The sequence below is a fragment of the Peromyscus eremicus genome, unplaced genomic scaffold (assembly GCF_949786415.1).
Source record: "Peromyscus eremicus unplaced genomic scaffold, PerEre_H2_v1 PerEre#2#chrX_unloc_3, whole genome shotgun sequence".
Lineage (NCBI taxonomy): Eukaryota > Metazoa > Chordata > Mammalia > Rodentia > Cricetidae > Peromyscus > Peromyscus eremicus.
Window position 1 is genome coordinate 939,941 of NW_026734290.1, and position 20,902 is coordinate 960,842.

A 20,902-nucleotide genomic window follows, 5' to 3' on the forward strand; every position below is an offset into this window, starting at 1 on the left:
ATTGTAACCCTATGGGATGTGCTCTTGTCACTCAGATCTCATTAGGCAATCAGGTCCTCAAGGTGGCCTGCCAGTCAAAAGTGGTTCAGGGTTCTTCCTGCCACCACTGGTTTCAGACTTGGTTTTGAAGAGGAGCTGGCACCATCAGTTTTGTGTGGTGTGGTGTGCTGTGAGTGCTGCTGCAGAGAGCTGAGCAGACAGCATGGCTGAGCTAGGAAACTATGACATGGTGAGTGAGGGGCTGCTATCTCTAGATGGTGTGGAGCAGATGGTGAGGTGGAGGATCCAGTATGGTGGGTCCTTCTCAGGTCTGGGTGGGAACCTGTCTGCAGAATACCTGTCCTCTGAGGTCCCATGTGGTACTTGACACTCCCTGGATCAAGGGGCAGGCCTATGAATACCTGTTCTGTTGGCTGAATCTGCTCACAGAATTGAAAGTACGAAGCTGTGTTTAAAGCCATCTTTGAACTCAAATGTGCTTTGGTGAACCCATGGAAACCATGATGCCAAACTTGGAGAGTACCTTCTAGTACCTTGTTGAGTAAGGATGAGTATTTTGCATTTTATTTTTATGTGTAAGATCCATTTACAGTTATTTTTGTGGGTGGTTGTAAAAGGCACCTCATGTATTGGGTAGCATGCCAGTACTAACGTATGATGTAGATTAGTAGAATTGTTGATTTAAAGGATTTACTAATGCTTAGGAGATAGTAAGGCTCACAAAATAGAATTTAGTGGTGAGAGGACTGTCTCAAAAAACAACCAACCAAAAAAAGATAAGTATATTCTAGCCAGGCTTGTTAGAGATTAGAACGTAGGATACACTATTGTTCGCCAGGATTGTCCAGACATTTTTTCCAAACCATTACTATGAAGCCACTGCTAATTTACAACCAAAAACTAGGCCCAACACTATATAAAATAATGAGATTCTAACAAGCATCTTATTGAGACATTATAGTGTCACAACCAACTTTAAGGCTTGGTGTGCCATAAAGTTCCTGTTTTCTTCTTGAGAAAAGCTTATTTCTGCCAGAAGGTCAATATGACACCAGGTGACAAGTATTTGAAGAGTAAAACAATGTTGTATTAAGGACTGGATTGATCAAGCAAGGCTTTCATTTAGGCCCTCATACAAGGAAAAGGATCATTCTTGGAAGAGCTATTAACAGCCTGTGGCCTAGGCCTTGGGAGCTTTCCCTAAGTGCCTGATTGATTGACAATAAAACAGAGCTCCTTCCATAGAATCAGGAATATGTTTGGGTGAACTGGTAATGGTCTAGAACCAGGAATTTTATTGTGGAGTTGCTTCAGATCCCACATAGAACTATGGTTATCAGTCCCAAGAACACTGATGGGCTTACTCAGTAATGATCTTGAAATATCCTGTGTTTTTTTGCAGCATTGTTTGATTAGTCTCCTGAGTCTGTCACATTGTATGATAGTTTCTGTTTACTTCCCAGAACTTTTCCATTTCACCACTCGAAGTAGTATCCAAGGTGCTATTCTTTTTAAGAAGCTTACATGTCTTGCAATGTAGCTTGTACAAGGCTATCCCATGCCAGCTTTTTTTTCTACCTTCCACTTTTCCCATGATTGTTATCCATAGTCAGCTTCAACCGAGTACAATATCACTAAAGAATGACCTTCTGTCTCAGGTGTCTGTAATATTTAAGAAAGAATTCTGGAAAAACTTTTGCTGTCTAACTCACCCATCTGCCCAAATGGCTAGACCTACAGTTGCCTGTCTCTATTTGTATTGTTCAAAGTGAAACCTGGAGCATGTTGCTAAAAGACACAAGGATAGCAGCATATGTTGAATGCACAATATGTCTAGGTTGTCTCCTCTTTGAGCATTTGCCAGAGATGGATGCATACTATTATTAAAGGTATTTTTCTTTATTAATATCCTATGTATTATTTCTCCCTGGGAAGTCATATTAATTCCAGGACAGCTGCATTTTCATGCTGTTTGAAAAATCTAACAATAATGCTGCTATGAACATAGTTGAGCATAATGTCCTTGTGGTATAATTGAGCACTCCTTGGGTATATGCCCAAGAGTGGTATAGCTAGGTCTTTAGGGAGATTGATTTCCAGTTTTCTGAGAAAGCACCATAATGATTTCCAGAGTGTCCGTACAAGTTTACACTCCCACCAACAGTGTAGGAGTATGTGGAGTTCCCCATGCTCCACATACTCTCCAACATAAGCTGTCTTCAGTGTTTTTTATCTTAGCCACATTTATTTTTGAAAATGATTCTATGGGTACCAGTGGCAGACACTTGAAATGACTTTAAGAGGTATTGTATTGTTCTAATGCTCCTTTTTTTGTATGTAATTCAGTTTTCTTCTTTTCGTGTGTGTGTGTGTGTGTGTGTGTGTGTGTGTGTGTGTGTGTGTGTGTGTGTGTTGTGTGTGTGTGTATGTTTGTGTTTGTGTGTGCATGTGCATGTGTTTGTGTAGACTGTGGCATAGGCTTTAAAACTCTCAATGATGTTCCTTCTTCTGTGTCCAGTTTGCTGGCAATATAAGAATGCACTGCCACTTCCAGCTTGAAAAATAATTTTTATGATCTAAGTCTCCTTTTCTTATGGTGGACAGGGAGGCAAGGAGATGGTGTCAGGACCCCTGGTACTGGAGTTACAGGTATTAGTGACCCTCTAAATATATTGTGAATGAAAGTTGGATGTTCCAAAAGCATCTTCAGTGCTCTTAACTGGTGATTAATTTTCCTACCTGTTTTCTATTCTTGATTATGTTTCCCATCCAAGGTAACCCAGTCATGGTTAGACACCAGATGCTGATTAAATTGTGGAATTCTCCAGAGAGAATTAACCTCAGACAAAGATGAGATCCCTAATTATTTATCGAATACAAAATGGTCAACCCATTCTCTCTCTCTTTCTCTCTCTCTCTTTCTCTCTCTCTCTCTCTCTCTCTCTCTCTCTCTGTATATATATATATATATATATAGATAGATAGATAGATAGATAGATAGATAGATACAGATATAGATATCCAACAAAAATGGGTGCAGCAGTTTGTATTAATGTATATTATCATACTTATTCACCTACACCTAATAAGTAATAAGTTGGAAAGTATGTGGGAAGGGGTAGAATCAAAAGATAAAAGAGGAAAGTGATGTAATATCTCTTGCTTATCAATTTATGGAAAGAAATTTTAAATGGAAAGGGGGCTAGATTGACTGCTCAGCAATTTAGAGAACTGGGTGTTTTTATAGAGGACCCAGGTTCCATTCCCAGGACCCACCTGGAGCTAACCATTTGTTGTAACTTTACTCCCAGGCATCTTCTGCCTCCTTCTGGCCTTGTTAGCCACAACACAGAGACACATATGGGCAAAACGTGTATACATATTTTTTTTAAAAGTTAGAAAAAGGAAACTGCCCGGTCCCGCGGGCCAGGTTATTTGATGAGACCCGAGGAGGCACCTCCTGAAAGATCAATGGGGGCGAGAGAGAAAGGAGACCAGGCGCGTAAAGGAAGACAGAGTCAGTCTGAGTTGCATCAAGGTCTCATTTATTGACTGGGTATTGAGGCTTATAAGCAGGGCTTCAGGCAGGGAGGGGAAGCAGAGGAAGCACGGAGAGAAGAATGGAAAATTCCTAAGGGAGGGTGAGGTCGCTTTGGTCCCAGGCCCCTGCAGCTGGCTGATTAGCAGGTACTCCAGGAAGTTGTACAGCCCGAGGTTAGGCCAGGAACTTCCTGCTTTTGTAAGGTTTGATAAAGTAAGGACACCGCTGTCCGGAATCGGTCCCCAACAGGAAACAATAAAAGTTTTTACTATGATGTCATATCCCTTAGCCATGAAACAAGCCAGGGCTCGTTCAAATGAACTCCTGCTGGTGTTGCATGGAAACAGCTGTGCCCCCAGGCTAGGCCAGCCTGTGCTGAGGGAAAAGCAGTTGTGTTCTGAGGTTGATATAAATCATTATAACCATCTATCTAGGAGCAAAGTAAACTGTGCTGTTAGGTGTCTTTTCCTTGAAGGTTTCTGTATTTGTGTTTTCTATCTTTTGTATCTGTGAGAATTTTGGCAATGGTACAGATATATTTTAGATCAAACATCAAGATTGACAGGTCACATAGGCCCCAAAGCAATATCCTTTTTACAAGGTCATTTCCTTGATTTTCAGCTAAGACCTTGTGGTACAAGATGAACATGTCAGAGACATTTCTTTCCATCATTTTTATAATTAATATATGTTCCTGCCTAACTTTGAGGTAAGAATAACCATAAACGTCTCTGCTTTTACATTGTGATCATGATCAGAAGTGGATTTGTTAACTGAGCATGCTTAAGAATATGCAGAGTGCTACAGGAATGTGTCCAGGCTCCCTACTCAAAAACCACATGCTTCCTTTGTTTAGGAAAAGCATTGTTTTGGAAATGACTCCCATGTTCTCCTTGCATTCTGCAGTTGGGAAATCTTTCTCATTTTATCTGTCTTGTCTGTTGTGATGGCTAATATTTTGTTTTTTGTTTTTTGTTTTCTTGTGTTTTTTGTTTTTGTTTTTGTTTTTGTTTTTTTTAGACAGAGTTTCTCTGTGTAGCTTTGCACCTTTCCTGGAACTCACTTTCGAGACCAGGCTGGCCACAAACTCACAGAGATCTGCCTCCCTTTGTGTCCCGAGTGCTGGGATTAAAGGCGTGCACCACCACCGCCTGGCTTGCTGACTACCTCTTTAATTAATTAAAATCCAAAATATTTGTGTATACCTGTGAGCGATTTTTTTAAAGGTTTTGAAGTTAAAGACACATCTTTAATCTGCATCATTTTAGGTGATAAGATCCACTTTTAGCTGCTTGGGGGCAGTGCACACCTTTAACCCCAGGAAGCAGAAGCATTTGGATTTTCTGAGTTTGAGGGCAGCTTGCTCAACAGAATGAATTTCAGGGCAACAATAATAAAACCTTTCTTGAAATAACAAAAAAAAAATCAACAAAGAATAAAATCCAACTTTAATCTGGGTAGCAACTCTTGGTGTCAGCCTACATATATAAAGGATATTGAAAAAGGAAGTTCTCTTTTTGCCTGCTTGCCCTAGCTCTGGTTACCAAGTTTTTTTACTTTACTAGCATTAGAGCCTGCTTCCTTAAAATTGTGGTGTATACTGAAGACCAACTGAGATATCCAGCCTCATGTACTGAATAACTACTGGACTTTTCAAATTTCCATGGGCCGGGCGGTGGTGGTGCACGCCTTTAATCCCAGCACTTGGGAGGCAGAGCCAGGCGGATCTCTGTGAGTTTGAGGCCAGCCTGGGCTACCAAGTGAGTTCCAGGAAAGGCGCAAAACTACACAGAGAAACCCTGTCTTGAAAAAAACAAAACAAAACAAAAAAAAATCAAATTTCCATGGGTGGACAGACATTGTTAGACTAGCTCGACCACAACTTGTGAGACATTCTAATAAATCCACTTTGTACACACATGGGGAGATTCATTCTATCTGTCCTGTTTATTCATATTCTGATCCTGCCCCTTGGTGGCACTCATTGTCTTGACATAAAAGCTTATTCTTAAGGGAAATTTCCACTCACTACCCTCTCTCTCTCTCCTGTTTTTCTCCTAGGAAGTATGAGCACATTTGGATTCCTCCCTCTCCCCTCCCTTTTTCCCTCTTTCTCATCCCCTTCTCTCTTCCTCCACTAAATAGACCTCTTCACTGAGTGCTGTCTGAATGTCTTTTTTTTTAATTTGCAATACAATTCAGTTCTACATAACAGCCACGGATTCCCTTGTTCTCCCCCCTCACGCCCCCCTCACCTTCCCCCCACCCTACCCCCCACTCCCACCTCCTGTCGTTTTTTGTCTGTCACCAGCAGCAGGGCACCTTGGCTCTCTACCTGCCAGAGCCTTCTTTATACAATTCATGACAGGATTCATGTACAGAAGCTTGAATAATGCAGTGGTTTTTTTGTTTTGTTTTTCCACCTGCCCTAGGAGTAAGGTATGTCGACTATTAACAGTGCTTGCAAACATATTATTCTTAGCTCCATTATACTTTAAATATTCAACATTCCTTGAAGCTAACCCTTTATTATTATTCATTGCCAACAGTGTGCTCTGATTTTCAGGAATAAAAATCCTAAAGCAATGAAACCATTTCTGATGGGAGAAAGGCCAATTATTTTGTTTGTGATTCACTTCCTGCATTTCTTTCCTGGTTGTATGAAGTTCCTGTGACAACTAGGTAAAAAATGGGTTCAATCCAACTAATCTCTATGTGAAGTCACAAAACAAACATCTCCTTTTTTGTCTTCTAATCTCCTTTAGTTGTTAATATTCTGAGTACCCTTCCACCTGTGGGACATGGATGAAGAAGGGGAAGTGCCTACCAAGAGCAGAAAGAGAGCAGGGTCTGCTATTGGAACCAGGGGCAAGTGCTATTAAAATGCAAATGTTTAGAAAATGTCTGGGTCTGTGGTGGAAGGCAGGATCAGGAACCATTGTGCTGTGACCTTAAGCACAGTATAACCCTATGGGAGGTGCTCTTGTCATTCAGGCCTCACAAGCCAATCAGGCCCTCCAGGTAACCTGCCAGTCAGAAGTGGTACATGGTTCTTCCAGCTGCTAGCTTCAAGCTTGACTTTGAAGAGAACCTGGCAGCAGCAATTTTTTGTTGTGTGTTGTGCTGTGTGCTGGTGCAGAGAGCTGAGCAGAGAACCTGGGTGAGCTGGAAAACAACAGCATTTTGAGTGAAGTACAGGATACAGAGTGTTGGGTCCTTCTCAGGTCTGGGAGGAGACTTCAGCCAGAATCCCTGTCCTGTGAGGTCCCATATGGTCCTTAAAACTTCCTATTCTCAGGGCAGACCTCTGGATAACTTTGCTCTGTGGGCCAAATCTGTTCACAGAATCGGGAGTGGGGAGGTGTGTATAGAAACATCTTTGTAGTCAACCTCAACATGCTTTTGGTGCACTCATTGAAAGCAGGCCTACTTCGTCCAGTACCTTCTAGAGGTTCAGCACTTTGTATATAACTTTCATGTGTAAGATCCATTTATAGTTAATTTTGTGGAGGTTGTAAAAGGCATCTCATGTGTTGCATTGCACTCTACAACTAAGATGTGAGAGAGAAGAGTTGAAATGGTGATATAAAGGATTAATTAATTCTTAGGAGATAGTAAGTCTCTAAAAATAGAATTTAACTGAGGGAGTACTGCCTGGAAAAAAAAACCCTCCCAGGCAGGGGTCATGCATACCTTAAATGGCAGGACTCAGAAGGCAGAGCCAGGCAGATCTCTGTGAGTTTTAGACCAGCCTGGTCTGCATAGCAAGATCCAAGACAGGCACCAAAACTTCATGGAGAAACCCTGTGTTAAAGAAAAGAAAGAAAGAAAAGAAAACCACTCAAAGTTAAGAGTATTGTAGCCAGGCCTGTTAGAGATTAGGACAATAGGATATACATTTGTTTACCAGGATTGACCAGAATTTTGGCTGCAACCAAACAATTACAAAGAAGCCACCCCTGGTTTACAACAAGCCACCAGGCCTAACACTGTATCAAAAATGGGACTCTAACAAACTGCTCATTGAGGAATTACAGGGTCATAACCAACCTTAAGTCCTCGTATGCCAAAAAATTCCACTTTTCTTCTTAAGATAAACCAAGGTCTGCCATATGGGCAATATGACACCAGGTGACAACTATTTGAAAAGTAAAACACTAGCAGTTCAGTGGTGGTGCATGACTTTGCCCAGCTCTCACTCAAGAGGCAGAGTCAGGTTCATCTCTGTGAGTTTGGGGCCAGTCCAGTCTGAAGAGTTATGTCCAGGACAGGCTCCAAAGCTACACAGTGTAAACCTGTCTCAATGAAAAAAAAATGTAAAATAGGAAAGTAGAACACTCTTACATTTCTTTAGGCCTTCAGGCAGGGATTAGGAAAATTCTTGGGAGAGCTAGTAACAGCCTGGGGCCTAGGCCTTGGGAGCTTTCCCTAAAGGCATAACATATTGACAATAAAATAGAGCTCCTTCCCTAAAACCAGGAATATACTTTGAAAAGCAGGCAATGGTCTTGAATCAGGGCCTTTGTGGTGGGGTTGCTTCAGATCCCAAGAATCCAACTCTTTCACCAAATATGGTTATGGTTATCCATCCACAGATCACTGTGGGCTTAGTAATATGCTTGAGATAACCTTTTTCCTTTTGTACAGCGTGGTTTGATTAGCCTCCTCTCTGAGTCTATCCTGTTGTATGATACTTTCTGCTGACTTACTAGAAGTTCCCCATTTCCTTCCATTTTGCCCCTAGAAGTAGTATAAAGGTGCTATTCTTCTTAAGAAGCATATTTGACATGAGACATACCTTGTGCAAGACCTCCCCACCCAAGATTTTATCTTTTCTACCTTATATTTTGCTTTCTTTCTCATCCCTTGTGATCTTCACCTCAGGACCCTGTCACTGAAGAATGCCTGATGTTTCACATCACTGGGTACTTAAGTAATAATTTTGGAAATGTCTTTACTGTGTAAGTTTCCCAAGTGTACAAGGGGGTAGACCTGCAGTCTTCTGCCCCTATTTAAGTTGTTCAATGTGCAACTTGGAGCCTGAACCTCTATGTCACAAGGTTGATAGAATATGTGGAATGCAAAATTTAATCACAGCAGGATAAAAGCAAGTTGGAACAAAAAATGGAACACCAAAGGTGATTTTGTTGGTAGGTAGAACCTGAGAATGTTGTGTTGGGGACCGATTCCGGACAGCGGTGTCCTTACTTTATCAAACCTTACAAAAGCAGGAAGTTCCTGGCCTAACCGCGGGCTGTACAACTTCCTGGAATACCTGCTAATCAACCAGCTGCAGGGGCCTGGGACCAAAGCGACCTCACCCTCCCTTAGGAATTTTTCATCCTTCTCTCCGTGCTTCCCCTGTTCCCCCTCCCTGCCTGAAGCCCTGTTTATAAGCCTCAACACCCAGTCAATAAACGGAGACCTCGACGCAACTCAGAATGTCTCTGTCTTCCTTTACGCGCCTGGTCTCCTTTCTCTCTCGCCCCCATTGATCTTTCAGGAGGTGCCTCCTCGGGTCTCATCAAATAAACTGGCCCGCGGGACCGGGCAAGTGGCGCCCGAACGTGGGGCTCGAGGAACGGTGACCTGCCGGACAACGGACAACGGAAGGGGCCCCGGAGAGGATCAGGGTAGAGACGCCCGGACCGCATCACTCGTGCAACGCGGGAGAGTCTTGAGGTAAGTATGTCGTCCCATCGATCATGGGCAAAAATTTATCTAAAGAGGCTGTTTTTCTAAAGGAGATGAAAAGGTAATCTTAGGGAGAGAGGAATAAGAGTTAAGAAAAAGGATTTGATAAAATTCTTCCAATATGCAGAGGAGAAATGTCCCTGGTTAGTGATTAATGGACCAGGAATTCACCCTCTGACTTGGAACAAGGTTGGAAAAGATATTAACAAATTACTCAGAGACAGGGAAAATGTCCCCAACGCCTTTTTTAGTTTTTATGGTGTGATTAGAGATGTTCTAAAGGAAACAGAGGGAGATGGGCGTGTTTCACATTTACTAGCCCTTGCAGAGGATTTTCTCTCAAACTCCCCCTGCCTGACACCCAAGGGTCCAGAGGTTTATTGACATCTACCAGTAAGAGCGCTCTCTGTCCTGTCTGTGTCTCTGTCATGTTACTTTTGTTTTGTACCGGTCGATCGATTTGTACTTTGCAGGCTCTCACTGGGGCAGACGTGTCCGGACAGTGAACCTGGCGGCGAAGGGAGACGTCCCAGAGCCCTAAGGCCACCTCAGAGGTGACAATTTGGTTTAGGAGCATCTTTGGGTATCTTCCCCCACGATGGGAGGAAGTGCCACTTTGTATTTTGTCCCGGGAATTTGTCAGAGCCATTTTGTGGGTTTTTTTGTATGTTTTGTTGTGATCATTGTTACTTTACTGTCTCTCCTTCTCTTCTAAGAAAAAAATTTTTTAACTAAATGAAAAAAGGGGAACTGCTGCAGGCCACAGGAATATATCATAAGAACTCAGCTGGTTATGGCAAAGTCACTACCTGGAGGAATCAGGGAATTCCTCCAGAGGAAGCCAAATCCTAAGGAGTTTTTGGTGTTACTTGGCTTGTTATATATCAGCTGTATTCTGTTATAAAAATCATGTGTGCCTTCATAGTTTTCCCAATTGATTTTTCCCTAAGAAGGGCTAACAATGTGCACTGATCACTCTCTAGACATACACATTCCAGGCATTTGGAGAACAGCCCCAGGAAAGGCTTTCTCTGAAATCAGATATCTCCCCTAGCCATTTTCAAGGACACAAGGAGACACCACCCAGGTGGTCACCCAATTTCCGAGGACTAACAGTGATAACCACCCACATACAAGTCTCCTGACTTAAGGTAAATTTCACAAGGAGACACCGCCTAGGAGAGGTGGATGTTAAGTAATAGCTTTACACAGTTTAGCTCGGACCCTCCCTTTTATATACCGGGACTTCCAGGGCACAGAAAGAAAAAGAAAAAAGAGAATGGAAGAACTAGATGGGTAAGAACTTGAGAGGAACAAACTGAGATGGGGAAGAACTAGATCGAAGGGCTAAAAGAGAGTACTAGAGGAATGAGATGAAAGATGAGGAAGAGCCAGATGGGGAAGAACAAGATGAGGAAGAGCCAGATGAGAGAGAAGGAGATGGGAGAGGAGCTGATAGGGGAAAGAACTAGATAGATGAGAACCTAGAAGGGTCAGAACTATATGAAGGAATTAAGATAGAACCTAGAGGTAGATAAATATAGAGAAATCAGGCAAGAAAGGAGCTAGACTTGAGAGCAGAATAGAAGCTGTGTAGAGAGAGAACTGTCACAGAATAATAGTGTATGAACTAAAAAAGAAAAGGTGCATGTCTGACTGACAGGGATGTGGAAGCCCCTGATGTCTGTTTGATCACGGACAGAGATCCTGGAGTCTGGATTGTTTTTTATGTGATTGAGCCTGGAGGGTCAAAACCCTCCTCCCCCCGCCCCCCAGAGCACATCAGGCTGTCATTGTTCTTAGAGCTTTGTTGGTTGTTTTGTTGGGGCAAAGTTTTTTTGTGTGCCCTTGGTCTTGTGTGTAATGTATTAACTGTTCTCTGTTGACTTGACTGTGACGGACGCTATGGGACAGCTCCCTTCTTCTCTACTAGATCTTTGCCTAGCCCACTGGAAGGATGTGTGAGCCACAATAGAGGGAACTGAGTTCCCCACCCCCACTCCCCGATTGAAGTGAGATAAACAGGTAGCTCCTGCCAGATGGGGCTTGCATACTGCAAGAAGGGCTTGCTGGCTGTGAATGAGGCCATCGTCTCAGTGCTGATGTTCCAGTTCTTGGATTGTCTGTGTAGATGTTATTTGTTTCTGTCTACTAACCTCCCTTATTTTCCTAGAGGAAGAGGAGGAGAGAGAGGCATAGCAAAGGCCACCTCCCTCCCTCCCTAGCTCTCTTGCTATCAGGACTACAGCCAGCTGGCTGCTCTCACAAGGGTGGGGGTGCTTGCTCTCCGTACAGGCAGGCAAAGATGGGAGCTTTGGACAGGGCAATGGGGACTGCCTGCAACTGACAAAAACTGTGTGAACACTAAAGAGAGAATCTGACCCTCCCTTCCTTTACTGTGATAACTTCAAGGTCTCTTCTGCTGGCCAGCAGCTTCTCTTGTTAACCCTTCTCTGTCCTGATATTGCTTAAAAAGAAATGTTAAATTACCAGTTCAAGATACTGGGAAAATTATGCTTTTGTTTCCACTGGAAAAATAAAAATTTACATGGGTTTTGGTCATTTGAGTTCAGTGGGTTACAAATACTTGCCATCATTTAAGAGACTTGGTTTCAAATTATTGTTGGTTAAGATAAAATATAATGTTTTTATAAAAAATGGCTTGATATATAAAAGAAACATGTTTCAGATTTCTTTGTCTTGCTATTCTGCTGTTACATTGAGACTCCAAAGGGTCATAGTTGTAAAAATGTCAGTCTACTCTACAGGTATGAATGAAAAATGTGGCCACATGTATGTTTGGTTTTGAATGTCTGAGTTTGCATGTCCTTTGTGTTAAGAAATACAAGTTAATACTAGTCATCTGGCTATTCAGATACTAGTTTAAAGCATAAACTGTTCTATTTTAATATATATAAAAAAAAACTGAGAGGTATATTTGACTAATATATCTATAGGAGAACAAATTGCCCTGGTTATTGTTACCAAACTTAGAGATATTTTCAAGATTAGGCCTAGATTTGTTTGGCTCAGATACATTTAATAGATAATGGTCCTCAAAACCTGTCAAAGATCTGATAAATATGGCATTTACATTATTTGATAAAAAGCTTACTATAGCAAACAGAGACTCCGAGCTCCCCAGCTCCTAGCAATGACTCCCAAGGTCTCCAAAGAAGAAATGGAACAATGACAAGAAGATGCCACCTGAATTGTGGACAATGCTGTCCTGACACCTGTCCTTCCAACACTATGAAGACTATAGGAGCCTGGGATGATGACAGTCTGGGTAATGGATAATCTATGTTGTTTTTTAAATAGACTTAAAAGTCTGCACTCAGGTAAAGTTTATCCTTCTCAGATCTTTGATGACATTGATGACTGGGCTAGCTATAGCTTTCTCAGCTTAGTAATTGATTGATCAATGGATTAATTAATTAAAGCTAATAAGTCTCTTTAAAAAAGGTTCTAAATATAGCCTTACAGATGCTTTTCATTGGGCCAAGAAAATTTCAGTCCAATCTATACTTGGTTCTCTAGATAGAAAAGACACTATGGATTTCAGGGCAAATTGATAATACTATAATTACTAAGACTATGGGTCTAAAAGTTCCAAATAAGTTCGTAAGTTTTAACTCCTGTTCCTAGTTTATATCTATCTCAACAGGTTTCCACTTGGCTGACAGATACATCCAAGCATCATTTGCTGGTGACAACCTACTGCAAATGACTATGAGCCCTGAACTTGCTGAAAGCTGATGTGGACCAATTCAGCCAATACGCATACCATCTCTTCAGCTGGTCAATAAAACGTTCCCTCTTGTCTTTGACTAACATTCTGGCTTTCCAGGGCTTTGATAACAACGTCCCAATGTCAGCAGGAAGTAATTATAGAAGAGAGAAAACATCGACCCTGTTTCCCCCCCACCCTGGAATGTTAGCTCAAAAGGGAATTTCTTGTCATAGGGAACCTGAGATAAAGTTCCAAGTTCCTTGAGGATAAGGAACTCTGTCAGCCATCATAAGGCTTTTGGCCTTGTGCTTCTGCTAATTACTGTTGGCTCTTATATCACTGATGTCTTAACTAAATGATGATTCATGTCTGGGTACCACTAAACTGAGGATGCTAGAATTCCAATATCCACCTCGGAACCCATGACACACTTGCAGATGGCAAAAACTAAATAAGGGGAAGCTCGCTTTGCCATTGATAATGGGAAAACTCTTATGTTCTGGTCCAATCAGTCTCCGATATGGAATTCTTTGAGCAGAGAGGCAGATACACTTGAGAACCTGTGTCTATGACTATTGCCCTCTTGTTAGGTATTGGGGCATCACTGCAGGAATTGGTACAGGAACTACTGCTCTCGTGCAGAGCAACCACCTTATGCAGTCACAAGTGGCTACGACTACTGACCTAGAGGCCATAGAAAGATCCATTTCTGCTCTGGAGAAATCTTTAACCTCGCTCATAAGAGGTCTGGATTTACTATTTTTTAAAGGAGGGGGGATTAAGTGCAGCCTTGTAGGGAGAATGCTGCTTTTATGCCGACCATACTGGTATTGTCAGGGAATCGATGGAAAAATTAAGGGAAAAGCTGGCTCAAAGAAAAAGGGAGTTTGAAAATCAGCATGGGTGGTTTGACCTTTGGTCCCTGAGCCTTTCAGCGGTTGACTCGGTTTATCAAAAATCAGATTGATTCGGCCTTACCACAACATGTCTCGATTCATTATCACAGAGTAGATTCCGAGGAGGCCGGCCAGGAGCCCCATCAAGGACTCAAATTCAGTGTCCTAAGGCCCTAATGTCCCCACGGTCCTGCTAGAGGGTACTCAATGACGGGAATAGTACAGGGCCCACGCCGGAGACAACAGCATACAGAGGTCACCCGAGACCGGCTCAACACGGCATGCTGCCGAGCGTGGGAAGCCCCCTGTGTAGCCTAAGACAGGGACTCTCTCGGACCTTAGCCACCCCGATCACATGGACTTGATCCATTTTTGAGAAAAGAGGGGGAACTGTTGGGGACCGATTCCGGACAGTGGTGTCCTTACTTTATCAAACCTTACAAAGGCAGGAAGTTCCTGGCCTAACCGCGGGCTGTACAACTTCCTGGAATACCTGCTAATCAACCAGCTGCAGGGGCCTGGGACCAAAGCGACCTCACCCTCCCTTAGGAATTTTTCATCCTTCTCTCCGTGCTTCCCCTGTTCCCCCTCCCTGCCTGAAGCCCTGTTTATAAGCCTCAACACCCAGTCAATAAACGGAGACCTCGACGCAACTCAGAATGTCTCTGTCTTCCTTTACGCGCCTGGTCTCCTTTCTCTCTCGCCCCCATTGATCTTTCAGGAGGTGCCTCCTCGGGTCTCATCAAATAAACTGGCCCGCGGGACCGGGCAATGTTGTTTTTTGAAAGAATGTGGATGATATCAGGACTTTAGGTGTCAAAAATCATAGAAAGTTTCACAGAAAACTTTACTGACCTGTCTTGATGACCAGGAAGATTCAAATGTTAAGAATAATAGCAGAAAGTAGAGATTGAGAGTATAGAATTTCAGTAGGAAATAGACTCAATAAAAATTAAGCAGCCAGGCAGTGATGTCCTTTAATCACAGTGCTTGGGAGGCAGAGGCAGGTGGATCTGTGAGTCTGAGACCAGCCTGCGCTACAGAGTGAGTTCCAGGATAGGCTCAGAAGCTACACAGAGAAACCCTGTCTAAAAAACAAAAAAAACCATAAATTATTAAGCCTGGCTGTGGTGTTGCACACCTTTAATCCCAGCACTTATGAGGCAGAACCAGATGGATCTCTATGAGTTTGAGGTCAACCTGGGCTACCTGATGAGCTCCAAGAAAGGCGCAAAGCTACACAACAAAACCCTGTCCCCAAAAAACCAAAAAAATGAATGAATAAATAAATAAATAAAATAAAATAAGCTAGAGGCCATTTGTATGATATTTTGACTACAAAATTTTATTTGGCTTTAAGTCATGGAATGATTAAACAAGGTAATTCCTACTCCTACAAAGCAACTTTATACAAAACCTGCTGCACCTGTGGTCGAAGCATGTCAGTGTCCATCTGAATTAAGAAGTCAAGCTTTGCAGGATCACCCATCATCTACTGGTCCTGGAAACAAGAAAGAATCAATATTTAACATCATAGATTCTTAGTCTGGGGTTCAGTTCAGCATTGTTGCAGAATTCTATGTTTAAGAGTCAGAAACCCAGTGTGGAGACTGTGAGAGTCCATTGCATGAAGTTGTGAGGATGAAGCCTGGTGTTGCTGGTTTTTGTTTTTTAACTCTTTACTCTTTTGTGGGCCTGCCACTCAGCTCTCAAATAAAACATACAGGGAGGCTTATTCTTTTTTATGAGTGCCTGCCTTAGTTTGGCTTGTATCTAGGCAGCTTTTTCTAACTTAAGTTCTCTCATGTACCTTACATGCCTGGGCTGTTATCTTTCTCTATTCTGTATACCTTTCTTTACTTTTTACTCCATGGTTTATTGTGTAGCAGGGTGACTACCCCCTGGTGTCCTCTCTTTTTCTTGCTCCTTCCTTTTTTCAGGCTTCTCTTCCAATTTGTTCTCTCTGCCAGACAACCCTGCCTAACTTTTTCTGCCAAGCTACTGGCTGTTAGACCAGTTGGTATTTTAGACAGGCAAAGTATCACAGCCTCACAGAGTTAAACATATGCAACATAAAAGAATGCAAGATACTTTTGTATCTTAAAATAATTGTTCCACAGCATAGACAAATATTACATATCTTAAAATAATATATCACAACAGCCTGGATGACATTTTGTGACCACATGATTTTGGGATACCTAAGGTCTAGGATATCTCCCATTGAGCACTAGCTGCATATAGGGAGATGAAGTAAAGAGAGAATTATATGAGAAGTTGCATGAATAGGGCCATCTGAGCTTGTTGATAATGAATCCTCATGCATCTGAGATAGAGATAGAGAATTTGATGTCTGTCTTGCTCTATTTCAGTATTGTCTTTGCCTAATCTTCCCTTGATATGTCTCCAATTCTCTATGTTATACTTTAAATGGTTTTCTGTGCCATTGTATTTTGGAAAGTTATAATCCATTTTCTGATTTCACAAATGTCACCATGAGTAGACCATCTTACATGTCAGAAGAGGCTTTGAACATTTGAAATAGTGTAGGGTATGTTGCAAACTATGAGGATCATTGAAGTGACTAAATGCCTTTTCTTCTTATATGATCATGAGCCTATAGGTACCTGGTTTAGAACATCTTTGATTGAATGAAAAACCTCTCAGACACAATGATATATGTGAACATGTGTCTCTCCTTGGTGACTTTCTTTTGCTTGCAACTTTAGTAGAAGGAGCTTTTGGAAGAAAATTCTTCACTAATTGTGTAATATGCATCTCTGTAGTCTCAACTTATTTCCTCTTCTTTGTGTGTACTGAATTGTTATTGAAATGAATCAGCCAGCTTCCGTGTATTGTTATGCCTTCACCACCATTTGAGATTTTATCTCTATATCACATAGGGTAGAGCAGAAGCATTTGCTATTTAGTGCTAAGGCAGTTTCTTAACCTGGTCTTTTAATATTGTTGGTATTTTTTGGATAAAAGATTTGTCTGTGTAGCCCTGAGTGTCCTGAAAGGAGTTCTGTACACCAGGCTGGCCTGGAACTTACAAATCCCCCTGATTCTGGCTCCCAAGTCCACAAATTAATGTGGGTGAACATTCCTGGCTTTTTTGTTTTTATATTATTGAATGATGGGCCTAGGATGTAGGTTTTTGTAAATGTCAAGCATATGCTGTTGTACTGAGCTCCACATATAACTTGAATTTTAAAATTTGACACACGTTATCATTCTATTTCTCTATGTGACATGTATTCATGATATTAACATTCTTGAGCCTTCTGAGTCATTGCATTGCAGATGCATGAACTTTCTCTTGTCTGTTACATTTATTTTGATTTTGAAATGAATATGAGTATTTATCTGAATGCATGGATATGTACCATGTGGGTACCTGATCCTCACAGTGATCAAAAGATGGTCTCAGTAACCCTGAACTTGGAATAATGGATAGATATGTTTCCTCATATTAGTACTGGCAATTGAGCCCACCTATGTGCAAGACCAGCAAGAGCTGTTTACTAGCTTGCCATCTCTCTCGCATAATCTGTATTGATTATTTATGGTCAACATTTATGTGGCTAATGCTTTCATCTTTCCCTTTATAACTATTTAAACATGCACTACTTTTTAGTAAATTTTTACTTATGTTATAGTTTGAATTGTGGCACTTCAGCATTCTTGAGAAATACAGAACTAAAGTAAATGCATGACTCTTTGTAGGAACGTCAGTAAAAACTTCTTAGTTCTTTCTTTCTTGTTCTGCTGACTTTTGCTTGGGAGACAGGGTCTTAACATGTACTACAGGCTTTCCTAGACCTGATTGCATAGACTAGGCTGGGATTTAACTCAGACACAGATATACCTGCCTCTGTCTTCTGAGTCCTGCTGTTAAAGGCATGAGCCAATACACCCAGATTGTCCATCTTATTTTTCTTTATATTTAGTAATTGTTGATACAATTTCTATTGTGTGTACTCTGTACTGTTGATCTGTTTACTTCTCTCTATATATTTGTTAATGAGCATTTCTCTTGCAAGGTGATATCCCATTCAAAGGGTACAGAAATGACAGAAGTGATCCTCCTATTCAGCTTCCTTCAAAAGGGACTTGTTGATTACATATAATTTGTATGTCATGAAGTAAGTGTGGGGAGCATCAGAATTATATGACTATACTCTCAAAGAAGTATACATTTACAATGTTGTAAGTATTATGGTTTCTCTTGTACACGTGTATGTGATATTTTAGAATGCAGTGACCTATGATGATGTGCATGTCGACTTCACTTGGGAAGAGTGGACTTTACTGGATCCTTCCCAGAAGAATCTCTACAAAGATGTGATGCTGGAAACCTACAGGAACCTCACTATTATAGGTAAGATAGATTTTTCTTCACATATTAAAATGAGAGGACAACTGTTCTTAGGATTTGGATACTTCTGTGTAATTTAATTGAGAAAGAATATTAGGTGAATAAATCAGTAATATTCTAAGTTTCATTGAAGATAGTAACATAAATTTTGGACAGTTTTAAAGAAAATAACCTATTTTCTGGTACTTTGTCTTAGGATACAATTGGGAAGACCATAATACTGAAGAGCATCTTCAAAGTTCTAGAGGAGATGAAAGGTAATTTTCTTGTGCAAGTTGATACAAATGTGCCTCTCAAGAAATTAAAATGTATCCTGGAAGTTTTAACCAAAAGCAACAGTGTAAATAAGCACAGATTAAAGTATAGCAATGATTATTAAATTTTCAGAAAACCATATATCTCTACTTTATGTTATTGAAATAAATTTACAAGGCATTCTTAAAAAAAAAGACAAGGGAACAATGCCTTAGCAGATATCTCGATTTGAATCATAGCACCATGGGAAATATGCTATAGAACTGGCAATTAATTCATTTCATACTACTCATATTATAAAATTACACATAGTGAAGAGGTGATAATTATATTTTAAAGCTTTTTAATAAGCAAATAGTGAATAGTAATGGTAATGTAGTTTGTAAACTTGTTGTGACTGTGCTGCTAAGAGAGGGAGCAGTTAGAGTCAAGAGTCTACTGTCAGTTATTGTGAAGAAACCTTAATGACTATACCACAGTATAGGAAAATTTATTAATGCAATGCAGATGTTGAAGCTCTGTCACTTTCCAGTTTTCTTCAAATATATGAATTACCTCATATATAAAAATATTCTGTATATGTGACTCATGTATTAAAGGATCTTACCAACACAAGTATCTTCCCAGATGCAAACCAACTCTTAATAAAGTGGAATAAGATGAGTGTGAACAATGATAAAACCTTAATATCTCGTTCTTCTTTACAACTGAACCAAATTGTAAAATTAATTCATACAGATATAAAGATTAAACAGTGTATTAGATGTGATAATGTTTTTACATATCCCATAATTTTTGCAGTCATGAACAAAATCAAACTGGAAAGAAACATACTATATACACTCAATGTGTTAAAGATCTTTCATATCCCAGTACTCTTCAAATGTATGAAAAAGAACATACTGGAGAGAAACCCTATGAATATAATCAATGTGGTAAAGCTTTTGAATTTCAAAACTATCTTCAAGAACATAAAAGAAAGCATACTGGAGAGAAACCCTATGAAGGAAATCATGGTGGTAAAGGCTTTTCTTGTCAAAGTAGTCTTCAAATGCATAAAAAAACTCATTTTGGAGAGAAACCCTGTGAATGTAATCCATGTAGTAAAGCCTTTACACAATTCAGTAGTCTTCAAAAGCATACAAGAACCCATTCTGGAGAAAAACCCTATCAATGTAATTTATGTGGTAAAGCCTTTGCACAATTCAGGTATCTTCAAAGGCATACAAAAACACATTCTGGAGAGAAACCCTGTCAATGCAATTTATGTGGTAAAGCCTTTGCACAATTCAGTTATCTTCAAAGGCATACAAGAACACATACTGGAGAGAAACCTTATGAATGTAAAGAATGTGGTAAAGCCTTTGCATATCATAGTCATCTTCAGAGGCATAAAAGAACACATACTGGAGAGAAACCCTATGAATGTAATCAGTGTGGTAAAGCCTTTGCAAGTCATAACCATCTTAATACACATAAAAGAACACATACTGGATAGAAACCATATGTTTGCAATCAGTGTGGTAAGGCCTTTGCCCTTCACAGTCACCTTCAAAGGCATAAAAGGCCACCTCCTGGAGATAAACCATATGAATGTAATCAATGTGGTAAAACCTTTGCATGTCACAAAGTTTTTCAAACACATAAAAGAAAACATACTGGAGAGAACCACTATGAATGTGATCAGTGTGGTAAAGCCTTTGGACGTCAAAGTCATCTTAAAGAACATAAAAGAAAGCATACTGGAGAGAAACCCTATGAATGTAATAACTGTGGTAAAGCCTTTTCATGGCACAGTACTTTTCAAATGCATAAAAGAACACATACTGGAGAGAAACCCTATGAATGTATTCAGTGTGGTAAAGCCTTTTTACGTCACAATCATCTTCAAATGCATAAAAGAACACATACTGGAGAGAAACCCTATGAATGTAATCAGTGTGGTAAAGCCTTTGCATTTCATCGTAATCTTCAAATGCATAAAAGAACACATACTGGAGAGAAGCCCTATGAATGTAAAGAATGTGGTAAAGCCTTTGCATATCACAGTCATCTTCAAATGCATAAAATAACACATACTGGAGAGAAACCCTATGAATGTAATCAGTGTGGTAAAACCTTTGCACATCACAGATATCTTCAAAGGCATAAGAGAACACATACTAGAGACAAACTCTATTAATGTAATTAGTGTGGTAAAGCCTTGGCATGTCATTACAATCTGCAAATACATAAAAGAACACATACTGGCGAGAAAACATATGAATGTAATTAGTGTGGAAGAACCTCTGCACAACTCAATTGTCTTCAATATGAAATTTCAATATGCACCTATATGAAAAAGTTATGGAGGCCATCTGCTTATAAAGTATTTGTTAAGCCTTTAGGCAACACACATATAATCA

At 40.5% G+C, this 20,902-nt stretch overlaps 1 protein-coding gene across 1 annotated transcript; it reads left to right on the plus strand.

The window, feature by feature from the left end:
- Positions 1 to 18,069: 18,069 nt before the first annotated feature.
- LOC131901111 (zinc finger protein 120-like) lies at positions 18,070 to 19,995 on the plus strand. Its single transcript, XM_059252388.1, has 3 exons — positions 18,070 to 18,245; positions 18,439 to 18,499; positions 19,299 to 19,995. The coding sequence occupies exons 1-3, from the start codon at positions 18,212 to 18,214 to the stop codon at positions 19,993 to 19,995; spliced, it is 792 nt and encodes a 263-aa protein (XP_059108371.1). The 5' UTR covers positions 18,070 to 18,211.
- The last annotated feature ends 907 nt before the right edge of the window (positions 19,996 to 20,902 follow it).

Coding starts and splice junctions, on each gene's coding strand:
- LOC131901111 (XM_059252388.1), top strand. CDS start 18,212: ATGCTGGAAACCTACAGGAACCTCACTATTATAG. Junction 18,246..18,438: donor CAGGAACCTCACTATTATAG/GTAAGATAGATT, acceptor ACTTTGTCTTAG/GATACAATTGGGAAGACCAT. Junction 18,500..19,298: donor AGTTCTAGAGGAGATGAAAG/GTAATTTTCTTG, acceptor TAATTTTTGCAG/TCATGAACAAAATCAAACTG.